We start from the raw sequence: 18,560 nt of genomic DNA on the forward strand, positions 1-18,560 counted from the left end.
AGTTAGGTGGATATTTTTTTTTCTTAATTTCATAGATAATGAGATTGGTCCTTAGGAAGATTAAATGACTTATCTGGCTAAAGCAGGACAGGGATGCTGGTCTTCCCACTTTCAGACAGCAGTGTGCTCTCACATGCCTTCATGCCAGGACGATTTCTCTGGGTCTTTTGCTGGTTCTAAAAAATTCATTCTAACCCAATCCGATTGTTTTGGATCATTTATTCTTTCATAACTATGCATATTTATTTGTTTCCTAGGGTTGATTATTTTATTATATACAAGAGTGTGCTTTTTTTTTCTTTATTGATTTTTAGAGAGAGAGGAAGGGAGAGGGAAAGATAGAAACATCGATGGGAGAGAACATTGATTGGCCGCCTTCTGCATGCCCCCCACTGGGGATTTGGCCCACAAACTGGGCATGTGCCCTGTCCTGGAATCAAATCTCTTGGTACATGGGTTGATGCTCAACCATTAAACCACACCGACTGGGTCAGGAGTATATGTTTTTTTGTTTTAAGGACACTTTTCCATATTTTGTTCAGATAGAGCAGGAGGGAGAGAGAGAGAGAGAGAGAGATAGAGAGATAGAGAGATAGAGAGAGAGAGAGAGAGAGAGAGAGAGAGAGAGAGAGAGAGAGAGAAACAGCGACGTGAAAGGGACACATCGAGTGGCTGCCTCCCGCACGACCCAACCAGGGCCGGGGACGAACTGCAACCGAAGTACGTGCCCTTAGCGAGAACCGAACCTGGGTCTCTCTGGACCGCAGGCCGACACTCTAACCGCTGAGCCAAACTTGCCAGGACATGAGTATACTTTTTAAGAAAATTCTTTAATTTTTCCCACAACTTCTCCCAGTTAACTTTTACTCTGAACCAATTCTCCAAGTCAGTGGCATTCAACATTTTCATCCTCTATGAATATGGCTCTTAAACCTGGGCAAGAGGGTCCATGCTCTGGGCCCACAATTTATGGAGCCTTGCTTTAGCCTTGTGTGCTTCTCTCTAGGGGGTGAGAAGTTCATGGGACCAAAGGAAATTATACAGCCATGATCGACACCACCACCCCTTCTTACTGTATCCATATGCCAGGTACCTAGAAGCTTACACTTTCTGCCCAAACAGACCTTAGCTGGCCTCCAGGGTTTGTACAGGCTTACATAATAAATATCTTGCATATAATTACGTTAACCATACGTTCAAATGTTTGACTTATGAATATACCATGTTTCTGTTTAAAAATTCTAACAAACGTAATTAATTACAAATACCATTCCTTTAAAAACCTCTGGTAAGTTCCAGCTTAAAGCCATCATCCATGGGGCTGTGTCCAGTGTATTAACTGCATTTTGCCCATTTTTATATGCTCTCCTCACTACATGTTAACTACTGCCAACAGCTGTTCTGCCAAAAATTCAGTCTTTGTCAACTGTAGCTTATTTTATGCATTATCGATTAACCTCTAATTTCTTCTCTATATCAGAGATATTTATTGTTTGGATTTGTTTACATCTGAATAGCACTAACAATATTTTGTTCTGTGCATTGATCCCACATATTGTGATCTACTTTTTCATAATAAAATGTGTACTTCTTTTTTATTATTCTTCAATTGAATTTTCAAGCAATGTAACCACACAAGAGGATGGTATTTATGATTTTGCCACGTTGGGATTGGTGCATGTCCCAGGAGAGAGAATATCCAGGCGGAGCCCTAGATACATGGCTGAAGTGGCCTGGAGGTCTACGGCTAGAAAAGGGCTCCGAAGAGACAAGGTTAGGCTGCTCTGTGGTTCATCCCTATGTGCACAGAGTGATCTCATGTCAGTTTTATAGGAGCTGAGCTGGAGAGGAAGCTTGTGACTAAAAGTCACCCATCTTCTATATGCAATGACAAAAGTGATAAAAATCTAATGTTGTGTGGGAATGCATTAAATTCAAAACAAATCTCTCTAAATGCAGTGACTGGGTTTTTATGCTTTATAATGACTCTACTAGATAGGAGGTGTGGAATTGACTCATCTATCTTTATGAATTTAGATTCAATATCATTTATACCATTAGCTTACATTTGAGGAAAGCAAAACAAGCCCATCTTTGCTGATGTAGGATGTCTTCAGACGTTAAAAGACTGACTGATTGAGCATATGAGGAATAAATGGTCATGGGAAAAATAATAATAAAATAAAATTAAGGAGGGAAAAAAGATGACTGACTGATTCACATGAGTTTGACAGGAAGTTGGTTCATTTATCTCTATCCTATGGGCATAATGTGAGTGTCATTTTATGCCAGGGAATGACACAGAGAAGAACATGTACTTGTCCTTCCTCGTGTATTGGTTTGTCTGATCTGTTAAACCAATTCAGGAAAATGTCCATGTCTGTCATTCAGATATTCTGCAGTTGACTTAATTTCCTTTTTCACTTTGGTAGAATGTATCAATTCTCATGAAGCACTAGTTCCTCGGGAATTTAATGAGTGTTCTACAGAACCAGCTCCTGCAAAATAGAAAATTCCCAGGACAAGAATATTAGGATCTTTTGCTATACAATTTTGAACTGGCATTTTTACTTTAGCATTGATTAGAATTTTTATCTGTTAATATTGTCAAGCCCCAAGCGGGAACATAGTACGTAGTATTTCCCAAACATGCAGGACCAGAAATTCCCTTTATTTGAAGGGGAATTTCAGATTCCAGGATGAGTATTATACAGACTATTTCTTAATGCTGGCTTCGGTTTTTTCGGATTAGGCAAACCGTTTTTCAAGCCTGTCTGGAAACCTCATTTAACAAAGGGGCTGCACGCCCATAAGAACAAGATAAGTAATTGGTAGAAAGTCCTTTACAGTTTTCCAAAATGATTTTAAGAAAGTTGTTTTATTTGATCCCTGCAATAACCTTGTGAGATGTGTAGAGCGAAGATGACTGGCCTAAAGTCATCTAGCTCATGAAAGCAGGGACCAAGATAAGTAGTGCACCAAGTATACCCACAGTGGAAGTGAAGATGGGAGGAATCAAGCAGAATATAGAATACTCGATTTCATGGATTTCAAAATGTAAGCGTATTGACTTTAAGAAAAGTCTTAAATCTTCCCATGTTTCTAAGAGGATGAAAGAGCTGATGACTAGCTATGCGCCTTAAAATAAAAAAAAAACAAAAACAACTTACACAAAGCAAACTTTGTTACACCTGTGTTGACGTATTCAGCAGTCATCTTGTATACTTCTCCAGCAATTCTTACTGAGTTCTTTGTCATCAATATTTTCTTTTCTTTTTCATTCTGCCTATAACATACCAAGTTTTTCCAACTTAAGAAATTCTCTCTTGACCCTACTCCATGTTCCACCCCTCTTTGCAGCAAAGCTCTTCCAAAGGGTCGTCGACCCACTGTCTCCGATCACTTCCTTTGCATTCTTTTACAAACCTATGCGGGTTGGGTCCTCGCACCACTGTGCCACAGAACACCCCCCCCTCCCCCCCATCTCTGTCATCACTACATGTACATTGCTGAATGCGATGGGCGATCTTCAGTCCCGGTGGAAGTCGATGTCTGAGCCGTATTTGACATAGTTGAGCATTTTTTCTTCTTTGATTCATTTTTCTCCACGTGCATTACAGCATTACAGTAAACCATACTCCCGTTTGTTTTTCTCTTCACCAGCGGCTCTGTGTCAGTCTTATTCTTCCTGACTTCTTGACGTCGAAGTGATTCAGGGCTCAGTCCTCTATACCTTCTCTCAGTGAGTTCAGTCATCCTCGTAGCTTTAAATATTATCCATATGATAATGACTTACAAATCTACCTCTTGTTCGGACCCTACAACCAAATACATATATCCAACTGCCTACGGAACATCTCTACTTGTATATCTAAGGAAAGTTGCACACTTAAAATGTGAAAAACTGACCTTTTGAATTCCCCCCAAAACCTTGCTATATCTTTTTCATCTCAGAGGATAAAATCCATGCCTTTCCAGCTGCTCATGCTAAAGAATTTGGAGTTATCCTAAGGACTTCCCTATTTCTCACACCCCACATGAAATTATACATAATTCTATTTGTTCTGCCTTGAAAATATATCTGGAATCTGACCACTTCTCACTAACTCTGTTAATCACTCTGATATGAACAACTATTACCTCTCACCTGGATTTTATATTTTTTTATATCCTCACCTGAGGACATTTTTGCATTTATCTTCAGATAGAGCGGAAGAGAGAAAGGGAGGAAGAGAGAGAGAAACATTGATGCGAGAGAGACATATCGACTGGTTGCCACCCACACAACGCCAACTGGGGCCGGAGACAAACTGCAACCAAGGTATGTGCCCTTAGCAGGAACCAAACCCAGGACTCCCTGGTCCGCGGACCAACACTCTAACCGCTGAGCCAAACCATCCAGGGCTCACCTGGATTTTTGTAATCACCTCCCACCCAGTCCCTCTGCATCTCCCATAGATGGACACTCTATGTTCTATTTTCAACACATGAATCAGAGTGATGTTTTAAAACAAATCTAAACATGTCAATCGTCTGCTCAAAACTCTGCAGATGTTTCCCATTTAAACAAGCCTATTCCTTTCTAGCCACACTGGTCTTAAAATTCCTAAACTCACTGTGTATCCCAACCTTTGATTTTTCTGTCCCTTCTGCCAGATAAACATTTGACTTGTGCTATTAGTCTTGGCTCATTGTTTTGCCCTTGTGAAACTTTTACCCAAATACTGCATGTTATATCTTGTATTGAAAACATTCTCATTGTTTATGTGAAATTCAAACATAACGGGACATCCTGTATTTCATCTAGCAGCTGAAGCTGCAGGGAAAGGGAAAGGAACATGGATGCTGAGCAGGCAAGCAAAACTTGCCTCTTACAGGAAGTTAAGAAGGGCTTTAGTCTGGCCAGTGTGGCTCAGTGGTTGAGCGTCGACCCATGTACCAAAAGGTCACCGGTTTGACCTGGGCACATGCCTAGGTTGTGGGCCCGATCCCCAGTGGGGGGCATACAGGAGGCAGCCCAATGTTCTCTCTCATCAATGTTTCTCTCTCTCTCCTCTCCCTTCCTCTCTCTCTCTAATCAATCAATATATATATTGATTACATATATATTGTAAATATAATATTTACATCTAAATATTTACATAGATTACCAGGGTTATGAGGAAAAATGAGTAGTTGGACAGCAGATTGTTGTTATTTTCTTCTTCAGAAACCTTTGATGACTCTCTGTCATTCTATTTAACACACAAAGTTCATTCTCTTTCATATGAAAAGCTGAGGCCATCACAATCTCTGCTTGTCCTCCTTTTCAAGTCTCGTGTCTCCCCGCTTCCCCATAGCACGTGTCTACACCCTGCATATGGCACAATGTGTACTTTCCCTGCAGAAAATGCCTCCCTGCCCTTGCTCATGCTGTTTCCCCTTCCGGAACACTATCCCCTCCCTTATCCTTATTGTACTTGAGATGCAGTGTGTCATTACTCATATTTAAAGACAACTCAAACAGCACGCATCTTCTCTCTGCTCCCATAACATACACGTGTAATCAAAAGATGACTTTAGAACATTGCATTGCAATTCTTAATAGCTGCTTATCTGTATGTCACTCCTCTGCTTGCTGAGAATTTCTCTGATGTCAGGAATGTATCATCACACAGCAACAACAAAAAACACACTAAAGCCAAATACCACCCACCTGGCACATAGTAAGTGCTCAATAAGTATTTCTTTAATGAAGCAAAATCTGTGTGATTAAAACACAACATGTAAAAGTAATAATTTAAACATATACTTTTATAGATTAAAAGAAAGAAATAATTGAAAGTCTTTATAACCCGTGATAGAAAATAATTTCTTGACAGCACTAAAAGCACAAACAATATAAAAAATAATATTTAATAAATTGGACTTAATTAAAATGAAAAACACTAGCATTTCAAACAGCACCACCAGAAAAGTGGAAAGATATTCCACAGACTGGGAAGAACTATTTGCAAGTCATATATCTGATAAAGGGGCTCATATCCAAAATATATATAAGAAATTCTTATAACTCAATAATAAAAGATGAATAACCCAATTAGTAAATGGTTAAAAATTTTAAATAGACATTTTTCCAAGGGAGATCTATAAATGGCCAATAGGCACATGAAAAGATGTTTAATGTTAGGATATGCAAGTCAGAACCAGAAGGTGAGCCCCCATCCTTCTCATACCGTTAGCAGCCGGTCCCACGGGCTCTAAACCATGTGCCCCAGCAGGAGAGTGGTGAGCTCCAGGCTCTGCACCTCCTCAGCCTCCTGCTGGGCCTTGGACCCCACTGGGTGGCATCCTGGAGCTGAACCCACTGCATGGCCCCAGATTGGGTTCCAAGGCAACTTCTGAGAGCCCTTCATGGGAGAACAGAGGACCTGAGACACACAGGAGCAGACCTTTGATAGCACCACGTGAAAAGTGAATACATCAGATACAAGAGATTGCTGAAATCTAAAAACTGAAGGCAATTCAGAAAGAGAAGAGCAAAAAACTAGAGGAGGAAAAAAAGACTTTAAGGAAAGCTCAGAAGAGATGCATTTAGAGAGCCTCAAGAATATAAAATGTGGAGTACTACGCAGCGGTAAGAAAGAAAGATCTCTTATCCTTTGAGACTACATGGAGGGACCTGGAAAGTATCATCCTAAGTGAAACAAGCCAAACAGAGAAAGACAAATTTCATATGATCTCACTGATTTGTGGAATATAATGAACATAACAGTTTGAGGACAATCCCCTAAGGAGTGGGGAGGTGGGAGAGGGATGAACCACAGAACTTATACGCATGTATGCATGAACAGTGGACATGGACAACAATCTGGGGAAGGGGCAGGGAGGGAAGGGGGAGGGGGGAATCAGTGGGGGAAAAAAGGAGAATCATTTGTAACAAAAATTAATCAATAAAAAAAAAAAAAAAGAATATAAAATGACCAAGTTCTTGGGCAGACTGGAGACAGAGTTGCCTAACAGAAGTCCCTGTCAAATTGCTTTCCGTGACCCACAGTCTTCAACTTGAGCCAGGAGCCAGGGTTATTATGATTCTCTAAGGGAAAAAGAAAAGAGAGATTTTCAAAAGGTGACAGAGGAACACGGAAGAGTGAATTACTGGAATTTAAGCAATCGCAATAGGAGGAAGAAAGAACTAAAACTCACCAGCTGAGCACAGGAGGATAAATGATGCTTTTCTGGAGGACTCCAAGGCAAAAGTCAACCAGGTGGCTGGGAACACTTTGGAAGCTGTTGGAATATGAATAAATACTGGTAACAGCAGGGATATATGGGAATGTTTACTTACATCTGCCTTTGTCAGCTCACCTTGAAAAAGCGTTTTGAAAATGTGATCCTGTTCATCCTCGCTGCTTTACCTTGACTTCAGCAGCCCACCCACACGGCTGAGCAGCCTGGGATGACGGGTTTCTCCCTGTCACTGTTCATGAGTGTTTGCAGGAGCTGATTATTGAACTCATATTTCATCTCAACTGCCAGTGAAATGTTACAATATTTTTCTAATTGGTTTTGCCTCCTATTGGAAGCATAATTACAGGCATTTTATTAAGATAAAATATAAGGGAATGGATGCTTTCAGGCTAGTGGGAGCTATGGGTGCTGCATGTTTGTCTCTCTAAGCAGCTAATTCTCAGAGCAGGTTTGGAGAAGCTTTGACATCTTTCTATATTTTAATCCCCATTTTCTTTAATTTTTTTTTCTTTATTGGTTTGAGAGAGAGAAGAAGGGAAAGGGAGAGAGATAAAACATGGGTGAGAGAGAACATCGATTGGCCGCCTCCTGCATGCCCTGCGCTGGGGATTGGGCCCACAGCCTGGGCATGAGCCCTGACCAGCAATTGAACCAGTGACCTCTTGGTGTATGGGTCGATGCTCAACCACTGAGCCACACCAGCAAGGCTAATTCCCATTTTCTTAATCCAGTGTGCAGACCTGAACAAATAGGAAAAGTAAATCTTTTACACTCTTTGAAACAAATGTATAAATAAATGTGAAGTACCTTTGGAAAAAAAAAAAATCCCATAAGGAAAAGACCACATTATACCCACTATAAAGGCTATAATAAAAAGACAGATAATAAGCTTTGGTGAGGATGTAAGAAATTGGCACTCTCATCATGGCTGGTGGGAATGTCAAAGGGTGTAACCACTATGGGAAACAGCTCTTCAAAATGTTAAACTTAGAAATACCACATAATCCAACAATTCTACTCCTAAGATTCTCTCCAAGAGAATTGAAAACATATGTTCACACACAGACTTACACACATATGTTCATATGCTGTTCCTAGCAGTATTATTCATAGTAGCCAAAAGGTGGAAGCAATCTAAATGTCCATTACCTGGTTAATATATAAATAACATGTAGTACATCCACATGATGCAACTCTATTCTGCAATAAAAGAAATGTTGTTTATGTGCTACAACATTAGTGAATCTCAAAAAACATGTGTTTTGTGAATAAAGTCAGCCACAAAATGCTATCTATTCTGTGCTTCCATTTATGTGAAAGGTATCAAATAGGCAAATCTGTAGTGATAGAAAATAGATTAGTGGTACAGGAATGACTGCTAATGGGTAAGATGTTTCTATTGAAGTGATGACAATGTTCTCAAATTAAATTGTTTTGATAGTTGCACAACTCTAAATATACTATTTGTTGTTGTTGTTGGTTTTTTTTTTGTTTTTTGTTTTGGTATGTTATGTTTTTGTTTGTTTTTATTGATTTAGAGAGAGAAGAAGGGAGAGGGAGAGAGATAGAGATATTGATGAGCAAGAACATCAATTGGCCGCCTCCTGCATGCCCTACATTAGGGATCAGGTCCACAACCTGGGCATGTGCCCTGACCAAGAATCAAACCAGCGACCTTTTGGTTCATGGATTGACATTCATCCACTGAGCCACACCAGCAAGGTTGTTTGTTTTTTCAATGAAGCTACTTTAAATAAGCACTGGGTTTTCCTCTAATTAAGTCACTTTCATTTAGGTTAAAGTATCACAATTTATTTTTAAATTAATTCTACATAAAAATGATCTGGAACAAAAGTTATATATTCTTGTTCTGGCCCTTGTGGCTCAGTTGGTTGGAGCACTGTCCCATGTGCCAAAAGATTGCTGGTTCATACCTAAGTTGTGGGTTTGAGCCCAGGTTTGGGCATATATAGGAGGTAATTGATTCATGTTTCTCTCCCTCTCACCCCCTTCCCCTCTTTATAAAATAGGGAAAAACATATCCTCGGGTGAGGATTACAAATAATAATAAAGAAGTTATATATTCCTTTTCTAAGATAAAAAGCATTTTTTAGCCCTGGTTGATTTGGCTTAGAGCGTCGATCCACAGACCAAAGAGCTGAGGGTTCAATTCTGGTCAAGGGCTTGTACCTTGGTTGCCGTTCAGTCCCTGGCCTTGGTCAGGGTCGTGCAGGAGGCAACCAGTCAATATGTGGCTCTCACATCAATGTTTCTCTCTCTCTCCCTCCCTCCTGCCCACTCTATATGAAGATAAATGGAAAAATATCCTAGGGTGAGGATTTTTTTTAAAAAACAGTTTTTATATGGCCTTCCTACTCTGAAATTATGAAAACATATTAAGCCCACTAAAAATATATTGAAAGTGACTTGAACCAATGAAATGTTACACATTTTTAAACAAAAGATTCATAAACAGTTCAGAAACAAATTGAGCTTAAAAATTTTCCCGTGGAAAAGTCCCAAATTCCAAAGTAGTATAAAAGCTGCAGTACACATCTGTTCCTTAAAGGAATTAAGGAGGTTAACATTTTAAAAGTGTTTTATTTTAGTTTTCTGATTGCTGTTTATATTTGGTTAAAATTTTTCTTACCTTGAGCCCATTAGAAAATACGCAATTTTTAAACAAGATTTTAATAGATTTCAGGTGCACAGAATTGAAATAATCATTTTTCTAATTAGAAAATTAACATCATTCAGTTGCACTGAACGAATATTTGTTGAATATGTATATGTATGTATATTCATATAAACACACACACAGATACACATTACATTCTTGGTACTTGTTCATAACATACAGCATGTATGACTTCAGCATGTTGGTTTATATGTTCTGATTACAGGCAATCTAGTCAAGAGTAGATGAACTGAACTGGGGAGTCAAAGTTCTGCATTTTAATTCAGATCAGTGTTGTATGATTATCTGAGTCTGAATTTCTCCCCAGTATTTTAAGGCACTAAAATTCTAAATGTTTTTTAAATTATATGAAACAGTTTTTCAAAGTAAAGGTTTGTTTTCTAGTAATGTTTGTAGTTTCTAAAAATTGCTTTTTTTTTAAGTTGATGGCAGAAAGTTCTCAGTGTGAGAGGATAGGAGTTCTAGCAAAGCTTAAGCTTGCCTAGTTACCTGTAAGTAGTGCTCAGAGTCAGAGGATATCTGCTGTTATGACAAGAACCCTTAATATTACAGCTTAGTTACCTCCAATTTGCACATAACTGACTGGAAATTGGCTCTCACCTTCCTCCCTGAGCCAGTTCTCAATTGCTGGCTTTTCTCAGTTCAATGTACAGATAGTTGTGACCTGCATAAAAGTCACTATCAATGTTTTCCAGTTTTGTATCCATGAAAGCTGTCAAAAATGTTTTTCATTAGCTTCACAATAATACCGTGCTACATTATATGTAGCCTGAGGGGAGGGGCATAACTTTGGAAAGGCAGTTCCCTTCCTCTAAGAGTGATCCTGGGGACATTCTCAGCTGTGCTTCTGCAGCTAGCATCAATCTCAGACGAGAACAGACATTGAAGGGAAATCTGGTCAACCTACTGAAGCGTCCTTCCAGATTCCTACGCAGTTGTAATATCTCTTATCATTCTGCTGGATAATTAAAGGCCCAGTATCTGCAATACCAAAGTTCAATAATGCCTTCAAAGTATTAGGTCCGTAGAGCTGACTGGCATCTTTAAATACTATCCTAAGTCTGACTCCATCTTTTTCTGCCCATCTTTCTCACTGCTTTTACATATTTTCTGCTCTCCCCTTTTCTCCATTAGTCAGTAGCTGTAACATTAATTTTTTTTGAAAGAGAGAAACATTGAATGTATTTGTTGTTTCACTTATTTACACATTCACTGGTTGTTTCTTGTATGTGCCCTCACCTGGGATTGAACACCCAACCTTGGTGTATCCGAATGACACTCTATCTGAGCTACCCTGCCAGAACCATAACATTTTTTAAATTAAACTTTTTATTTTGAGACAATGTAGACTCACATGCTGTTGAAAGAAATAATAAAAAGATATCCTGTGTGCCCTTCATTCATTCCTAAAAATCTTAAGTTATACAAAATTGCACAATAAAAAAATACAGGTCTATGGAGGGAAATGGGTTTGCAGCACACACTAAAAACTTTATCAGTGACATAAAAAAGAGATAGAAAACTAATAAAATGGTACATGGTCAAGCATAGTATGAATATAATCATAAACAGAACTCTTTACCTTGAAAAAGACCTGAGGTTTGCTTATGGGATGGTTGTCAGAAAAGTTATAGCTGTGAACTATTGTGAGCTGATGGAAAGAGGACTCTCTGAAATCAGACAGAAACTTCTAACACAGATGTAGAAGGTTTGTCTCAAAACGATGAACCGAGGTCGGCGCTAGATGTTTGGGGACTGTGCATGTGTTTCTACCTGGCTTGGTTCTGGTAAATGGAATATTCTGTGTGTAGCAAGTGATTCTCAGAAATGAAAGGACGCATAAGAAAACATAGTTTATGTATGTTCAAAGTGTTTCTTAATATATCTATTGTGTTGGAACAAATTCATATGTTCCAAACAAGCATTACAATGGAATTGATTGTACTTTTTTGCTCTTTCTCATTTTGCTATTTCAACTTGGTTGTGCTCTTTCTCTCTTAGCACTTATCTCTGCCCAGTTGTTTCTGTCACCACAAAACTTCTTCAGTGCAGCAAGGCTGTAGGGCATGCTTTTGAAGACATGGGTCACCCTGGCTTCTAGGCAGCCCCTTCGGAAAGGGAAAACTCAGTCTCAAAGTACTTAATTCTTTTCAGCCTCCTTCACATGGGCTGTGTGTACTCATGACTTTTATGTTGATAGCAATATAGAGATCAGACTTTTGTATTCTACACCTTTGTCCCAGCTAGGTCACATTCACAGCTGGAATAACCTGCTTTAAAAGAAAAATGATGCATCAGTTCTTTATCTGAGCATCATTGAAAATCAGATGCACACAGGATCTTGAATAAAAATTGAAAATATTACATAGTTTCTGTACCCTTACTTATTATTTAATAATAATATATTGTTACATAAATGTAATATTATAATAAATTGTATGTATAGTTGATAACATAATAGCTGCCACTTATGAAATGTTTAGGATATACCAGGATTTGGTGTGAAACTACGTGTAGTAAATAGATAATACCCTTTAGTTCAAATGCCTCTGTTAACCTGTTTGAAAATAACGGATCCACCTCTATACTCTAATGTCAATTAAGAGATCTTCTCAGAAACTTAGATTTCCTCTTAAATGAATTCTCTTAGAGTTCTTAGTTCTCAGTGTGAAAGCCATGTCAGTTTCTTCTTTTTTTTTTTTAAATATGTTTTTAAACATCGATGTGAGAGAGAAACATCGATCAGCTGCCTCCTGCACGCCCCCTACTAGGGATTGAGCTCTCAACCCAGGCATGTGCCCTGACCAGGAATGGAACCGGGACCTCTCAGACCATGGGACAATGCTCAATCCACTGAGCCACACCGGCCAGGCCAGTTTCATTTCTTTACATTTGTGAATTTTAAGTTAAAGATGAGAAAATCCTAAGTGCCATGTCTTTTTTTTTTTTCCCCTGCAGCGTTTATCCAATGGTTCTATAGACTCAACTGATGAAACTAGTCAAATAGTTGAACTACAAGAATTGCTTGAAAAGCAAAACTATGAAATGGCCCAAATGAAAGAACGTTTAGCAGCACTTTCCTCCCGAGTGGGAGAGGTGGAACAAGAAGCAGAGACAGCAAGAAAGGATCTCATTAAAACAGAAGAAATGAACACTAAATATCAAAGGGACATCAGGGAGGTAAGTGATTAATAATACTGTCAATCTTTACTTCCTGAACCCTATATCTGAGATGCTTTTTCCATAATTTCCCCTAGTGGCAATCCTCTTTACATCTGAAAAGACCATAATTCGGGATGCATTATTTTAGTTATGAAACTTGTTCACTAAGGCAAAAATTGTTCACTTCAAGATCCCTTTAAATACATATGGAAAGAAATTTTGATAGCAAATCTCAGATATAATAAAAAGTTTTGACAGTTTTTAAAGCTGTAAAACAAATTTTTTTGAGCTGTTAATTTTAACCCTGGATATATGTATGTATAATGAATTGCAATGCTCTTAGATATGGGACTACTCAAAGACATTATTTAAAAATGTCCCCTTTCATTTTGGTTTTGTGACTATGAATGTGAATGTATATGTTTGAATGTGGGGACCTTCTTTTTTTCTATATATCCAGTTCTTGCCACACTCAACATCATGCTATCTATTTTAAAAAGAGAGTGCTGGAAAATTACTACAAAAGATGCAAGATCATTTATTTGTAACATTGCCAAATCATCTTACCAGCTAATGTAAAAATTTAGAATGTTTTCACTTTCTCACTCTATTCAATTAAAAAGAAAATTATCTTAATTTATGGACATTTTATTTTGTGACATATTGTTTCCAGTTTTACATGTTCATTTAAATCATAAATTTTTATCCCTTTGTATATAATTACTAGCTGCTATTGGAGTTGACCCTACTCTATGTAGTCAGTTCTTTTCTTCTCATTTTCTCTTGAACCCATTTCATCATACTTGGCCTTCACTGTCCCATCAAAACTGTTCTTGTCCATGCTGCCATTGATCTCCATGCTGCTGAGTCCAGGGATTACTTCTCAGTTCTTTGAAGCACCTGATCCAGTTCTCACTCCCTGGAGCACTTTTTCACTTGACTAACAGCATACTACACCGTCCTGGTTTCCCCCCAGCTGACTTACTCGTCCCATTTCAGCCTCCTTGACTGGCTAACTCCCTCCCCAGTCCTGGAGTGCCAATCTTGGAGGGCCTTTCTTTCTGGATCTACCTTGACTCCCCGAGCAAGTTCATGCTGTGTCATAGCTTCAGAAAGCACCCAGTGACTTCTGACTCCCAATTTAAATCTCCAACTTATTCTTCTCTCCAAATTTTCAATGTCTGTATTGAAATCTCCCGTGTGTATCTCAATATTAGGTTTCTCAAGATTGTTTTCCTGCTATTCTGCCAGGAAGCCAAATTTACTTGAAGTCTTACACATCTCAATTGAGGGCAGCTCCAGTGTTGTTGCTCAGACCAAACGCCTTGGAGCTCTCCGTGGTGCCTCTTCCACTCACGCACTGCATTTGATTCAGTGGTAATCCTGTTCCTTCCAACATCACTGTATCTCCATAATGTGAACCCGTCTCGTGATTTTCATGGCTTGTCTTATTCCACCGAATCATCATCTCTCAGAGGGTTATCATAATAGTTTCTACTCAACACAGCAGCCTGAGTAATTGGTTACAATTTAAGTCAGCTCAAGTCACTTATCTGCTTAAAATTTTTCGATCGCGACCTATCCTACTTATACTAAAATCAAATGCTGTGCAGTACCGACAAGCCATGTCCTGTCTCCACTCCCTCCTACTGGCCTCTTGGGACTCATCTGCCAGTCTTTTCTTTTATTTCACTCTTCAGTTAAGGTGGCCTGTTAAGCAAGCCCGGCCTCTTCTGCTATTTTTTTCTTTTCCCTCTGCCTTTTGCTCATATGTTTTCTCAGTGAAGTATTCCCTCACCATGCTGTTTACACATATACACCCTCCCTCTTCTCCCATTTTTTAAGTCTCTCAGCACTTACTGCCACCTGCACCAGTATGTATTTTGCTGATTTACTTGTGTATTATATGCCTCCCTCTCCAGCTGTACATAAAAGTTCATAAGAGATGGAATTATCTGTTTTGTCTTGCTTTGTTTACTACTCCTTTTAAGTCACCTACATAACTACTGAGGACATGATGGACACTCAGAAAATCTTTGTTGATACAATGAATGCTTATAGATGTTTGAACATCAAAAGTCATGGGTGAGATTAGAATAAGCACTAAAACAATAAGTATTCTCTCAGAAGAAGATACATGACCCATGAAGTAGTATATTGCTCTATCACTGCACTGATAAGAATATCGAGCTGTCTACACCCTGATATGAATTAAGAGTCTACAGACATATCTCTTATCTTAACTCCTCCTCAGAGCCCAAACTCAGAGAATGTATAAAGTAAATGAATTTAACCTCTCCTATATCGCTGTTAAGGAATGCTGAGATTTCTGACTAGGAAACCACCAAGGAGATTTCTTGACGTTTTACTCATTGTATATTTCTTTATTCTCTTAGTCTAGAGAGCTAGGTGTGTTCCTTTCATTGAACATTCACTTCTTGTATTCATACTTATTTAATCCAGTGTCACAGTTAGAGCTCAGTGTCTCCAGCTCTCTCTGACTTACTGCTGATGTAAAAATAGTTCCTTGAGCCCTGGCCAGTTTGGCTCAGTGGTTGGAACGTCAGCCCATGGACCGAAGAGATGTGGGTTCTATTCCAGTCAAGGGCATGTACCTCAGTTACAATTTGGTCCCCCTCCCCAGTGGGATTGTGCAAGAGGCAACCGGTCGATATGTCTCTCTCACATCAATGTCTCTCTCTGTCTGTTTGTGTCTGTCTCTCTCTCTTTCTCCTCCTCACACTCCATCTAAAGATAAATGGAAAAGTATCCTCTGGTGAGGATTAAAAAAATAGTTCATTGATTCTCATAGTCTTTAGATACAGGTGACAAAAAATTGTAATCACCTGGTACCAGGTATTCTTTTATTGGGAATCCCTTCTCCTAATGGGTAAGGTACTCTACCTTCACATGAATTCTTTCATAATACAAGTATTCTTATCAGCTCTATAATTTCTATATAATTGTACCTGAGAAGAGTTTCATGAGAAAAGAATATCTGTCATCATTCACCTATGAAAGGAGGTTGCAAAAACCAATACATTCAGAGCCAGGCCGGCAGTATAGAAGTAGGAAGCGCCAGGTGCAGGGTAGTAGAAAGTGACAGAGGTAATGAAATCTGCACAAGGAGCCTATACATTGTCTGCCTTTCTGGATGTAACATGTGGTGTGTGTGTGTGTGTGTGTGTGTGTGTGTGTGTGTGTGTGTGTGAGAGAGAGAGAGAGAGAGAGAGAGAGAGAGAGAGAGAGAGACAACGTGAAAGTCAAAAAGATTGACTTTCAGAAAGATTCAGCTCACAGGCCACAAGCTCCTGGTTTGCTGCTAGGAATTTCTTGAAGAAAACTATTTTAGGTGCATTATATCTAATTCCTCCAAGTCCTTACAACTGTGCAATAGAGAACTGTGCTTGTCATATCCCCACTTTTCTGTGAACATTCTAAGGTTGAGTGAGGTAAAGTGACTTGTCCAAGGCCTGTGCACTGCCCTCCCCACCCCCTCAGGCTCCAGTACCAGGAAGACAAGGACAAGCCTGATATCAAACCTGTACTTTTCCACTTTGAGCAGCTTCCAAAATCAGTGCGATACAGCATTGCTTCAGTGATAGAAACTGTCATAAAAACGTGGCTGCAATATAACTGCCCCCTAAATAATCATTTGATCATTTTTCCCAATCAGCATGAAGATATAAAAATCACACACTTAAAAAAAAAATTTACTCACATTCAAAGCCCCAGACTTAGCTTTTGTTTTCCTGAGTAATAATATACTCTTGGTCTGTGGACACATAAAATCTACTAGATTGTAAGTATTTTAGTAGAAAAAATTTAAGGTGATTTATCTTGCCACCTTTGTAGCATTGCCAGGCCAGCATGATTTATATATTGAGTAAGCAATAAATATTTATTAAATTTAAAAAAATTATAAAAATAGGAAAAACTAACCATATCATTAAAAACTGAAATGTATTTTGCTTTGCATGTGAGAACAGTGTAATTTATCTAAAATGAATATTAAAAGTGTGTTTCATTAGTGGTTTCAAATGATGCTTTTGTAATTATTCTTTGTCAAGAAACAAATCTATCTAACATTGGTTTTTATTTAAAGTTTAGTTTTAGTTGCTTACAAACGGATTGTGACCTAGTGGAGTTGAGGGGCTCAGTCAAGGCACATCACACGCATTGGAAAACACAGGCAGCTTAGAATTGATTCTTTGTGTTGGGAAAGTGTTTTTAAGAGCAACTATTATAGAATATCTTCAAGTGTTTGATCCAGAAGCACAGCCTGAAAGTTCAGCTAAACCTATTTTTCCTGAAATATTTGAAAAGGAAATGGTCAAACAAATCCAAAAATGTACTAACACATAAAAATGGGAGGGAAGTTATCTGTTTAAGCCTTAGCTTCCAAAAGTAAAAAAAAAAAAAAAAAAAAAAACAGGAAAAAAAATAAAAGTAAACAGACAGTCTATAACAGAAGTATAGCTCTCCACTTTTTAATCAAGAAGGCTACTACAGGTATTGGACATAATAGCTCATTAAATATTTAAATATGGAAAGAATTAGAATTTCCTGTGAAGTATTTAAATTATATTTTGTTTTATGAATAAAACCAGCATATCTTTCCAACATCCCATTAAAAGCTCTTCAAAAGATTGCCAAGTGATTAAATAAATTTTGTCTTTTTTATTATCTAAACATGGAGTTATCTTCTTCACTTTGCTAGATGTATAGGGTTATATTTATTTGATATAATAACATGCAGTTTATACATAAACTTCAGGTCAAGAGATAATTGAATCTTTCTTCTGTTTTCTCCTTTTTTATACAGCAGTTTTCAGGGACAAGAAAAAGCTTTCTTTTTTAGAAATTTTAAGTGACACACAGGGAAAAGATACTTCAACTTGTAAATTCAAAATTTATTTTTGTCAACACAGCCTGCAGTTAAAAATTGAATCTCCCACATGAATCACTGACTTAAAAATGCAACACGAAAATCACGTACAAGAACTCGTGCATTTAATGTATGGCACAGTCATATCAGCTAATTGTAGCCTTAATACTAATTAATAATAAAAATTAGCTATTAATTATTGAGTGTGTTTTCTGCATGAGACACCATGCAAAGCACTTAAACATTACAACATACTCCAACAATGTTGTATGGTGAGTATTAATATCTCATGCACAAAAAAAGGAGGTTAAGCAACATTTACATGATAACAAAGAAAATATGTATTAAAACTAGGATTTGGCACAAGTATATACTACTCCAGAATTCATGTTGTGAAGAAATATATATATGTTACTGAATTCATTGCTATTAAAATTTAGCAAAAATTTTATATATGCAGGCTAGATTCAGAATTTTCTCTTTGAGCTGAAACATTGACAAGATATTCCCAGAGTTCTGTAGAAAACAAAACTAACAGAATGCAATATTAACAATTATATGTACTCTGAAGAGATCCTCTGA

General features: G+C 38.1%; 1 protein-coding gene across 8 annotated transcripts in view; it reads left to right on the forward strand.

Moving 5' to 3' along the window:
- Positions 1-18,560, forward strand: part of PPFIA2 (PTPRF interacting protein alpha 2) — a 437,224-nt gene that overhangs the window by 312,184 nt on the left and 106,480 nt on the right. For all 8 annotated transcript variants that reach the window (XM_036251326.1, XM_036251328.1, XM_036251327.1 and 5 more), the window contains one exon: positions 12,887-13,108. In XM_036251326.1, the coding sequence (XP_036107219.1) occupies positions 12,887-13,108 (222 nt within the window). The remainder of the gene's footprint in view (positions 1-12,886; positions 13,109-18,560) is intronic.

The sequence above is a fragment of the Molossus molossus genome, unplaced genomic scaffold, assembly GCF_014108415.1.
Source record: "Molossus molossus isolate mMolMol1 unplaced genomic scaffold, mMolMol1.p scaffold_m16_p_10, whole genome shotgun sequence".
Classification (NCBI taxonomy): domain Eukaryota; kingdom Metazoa; phylum Chordata; class Mammalia; order Chiroptera; family Molossidae; genus Molossus; species Molossus molossus.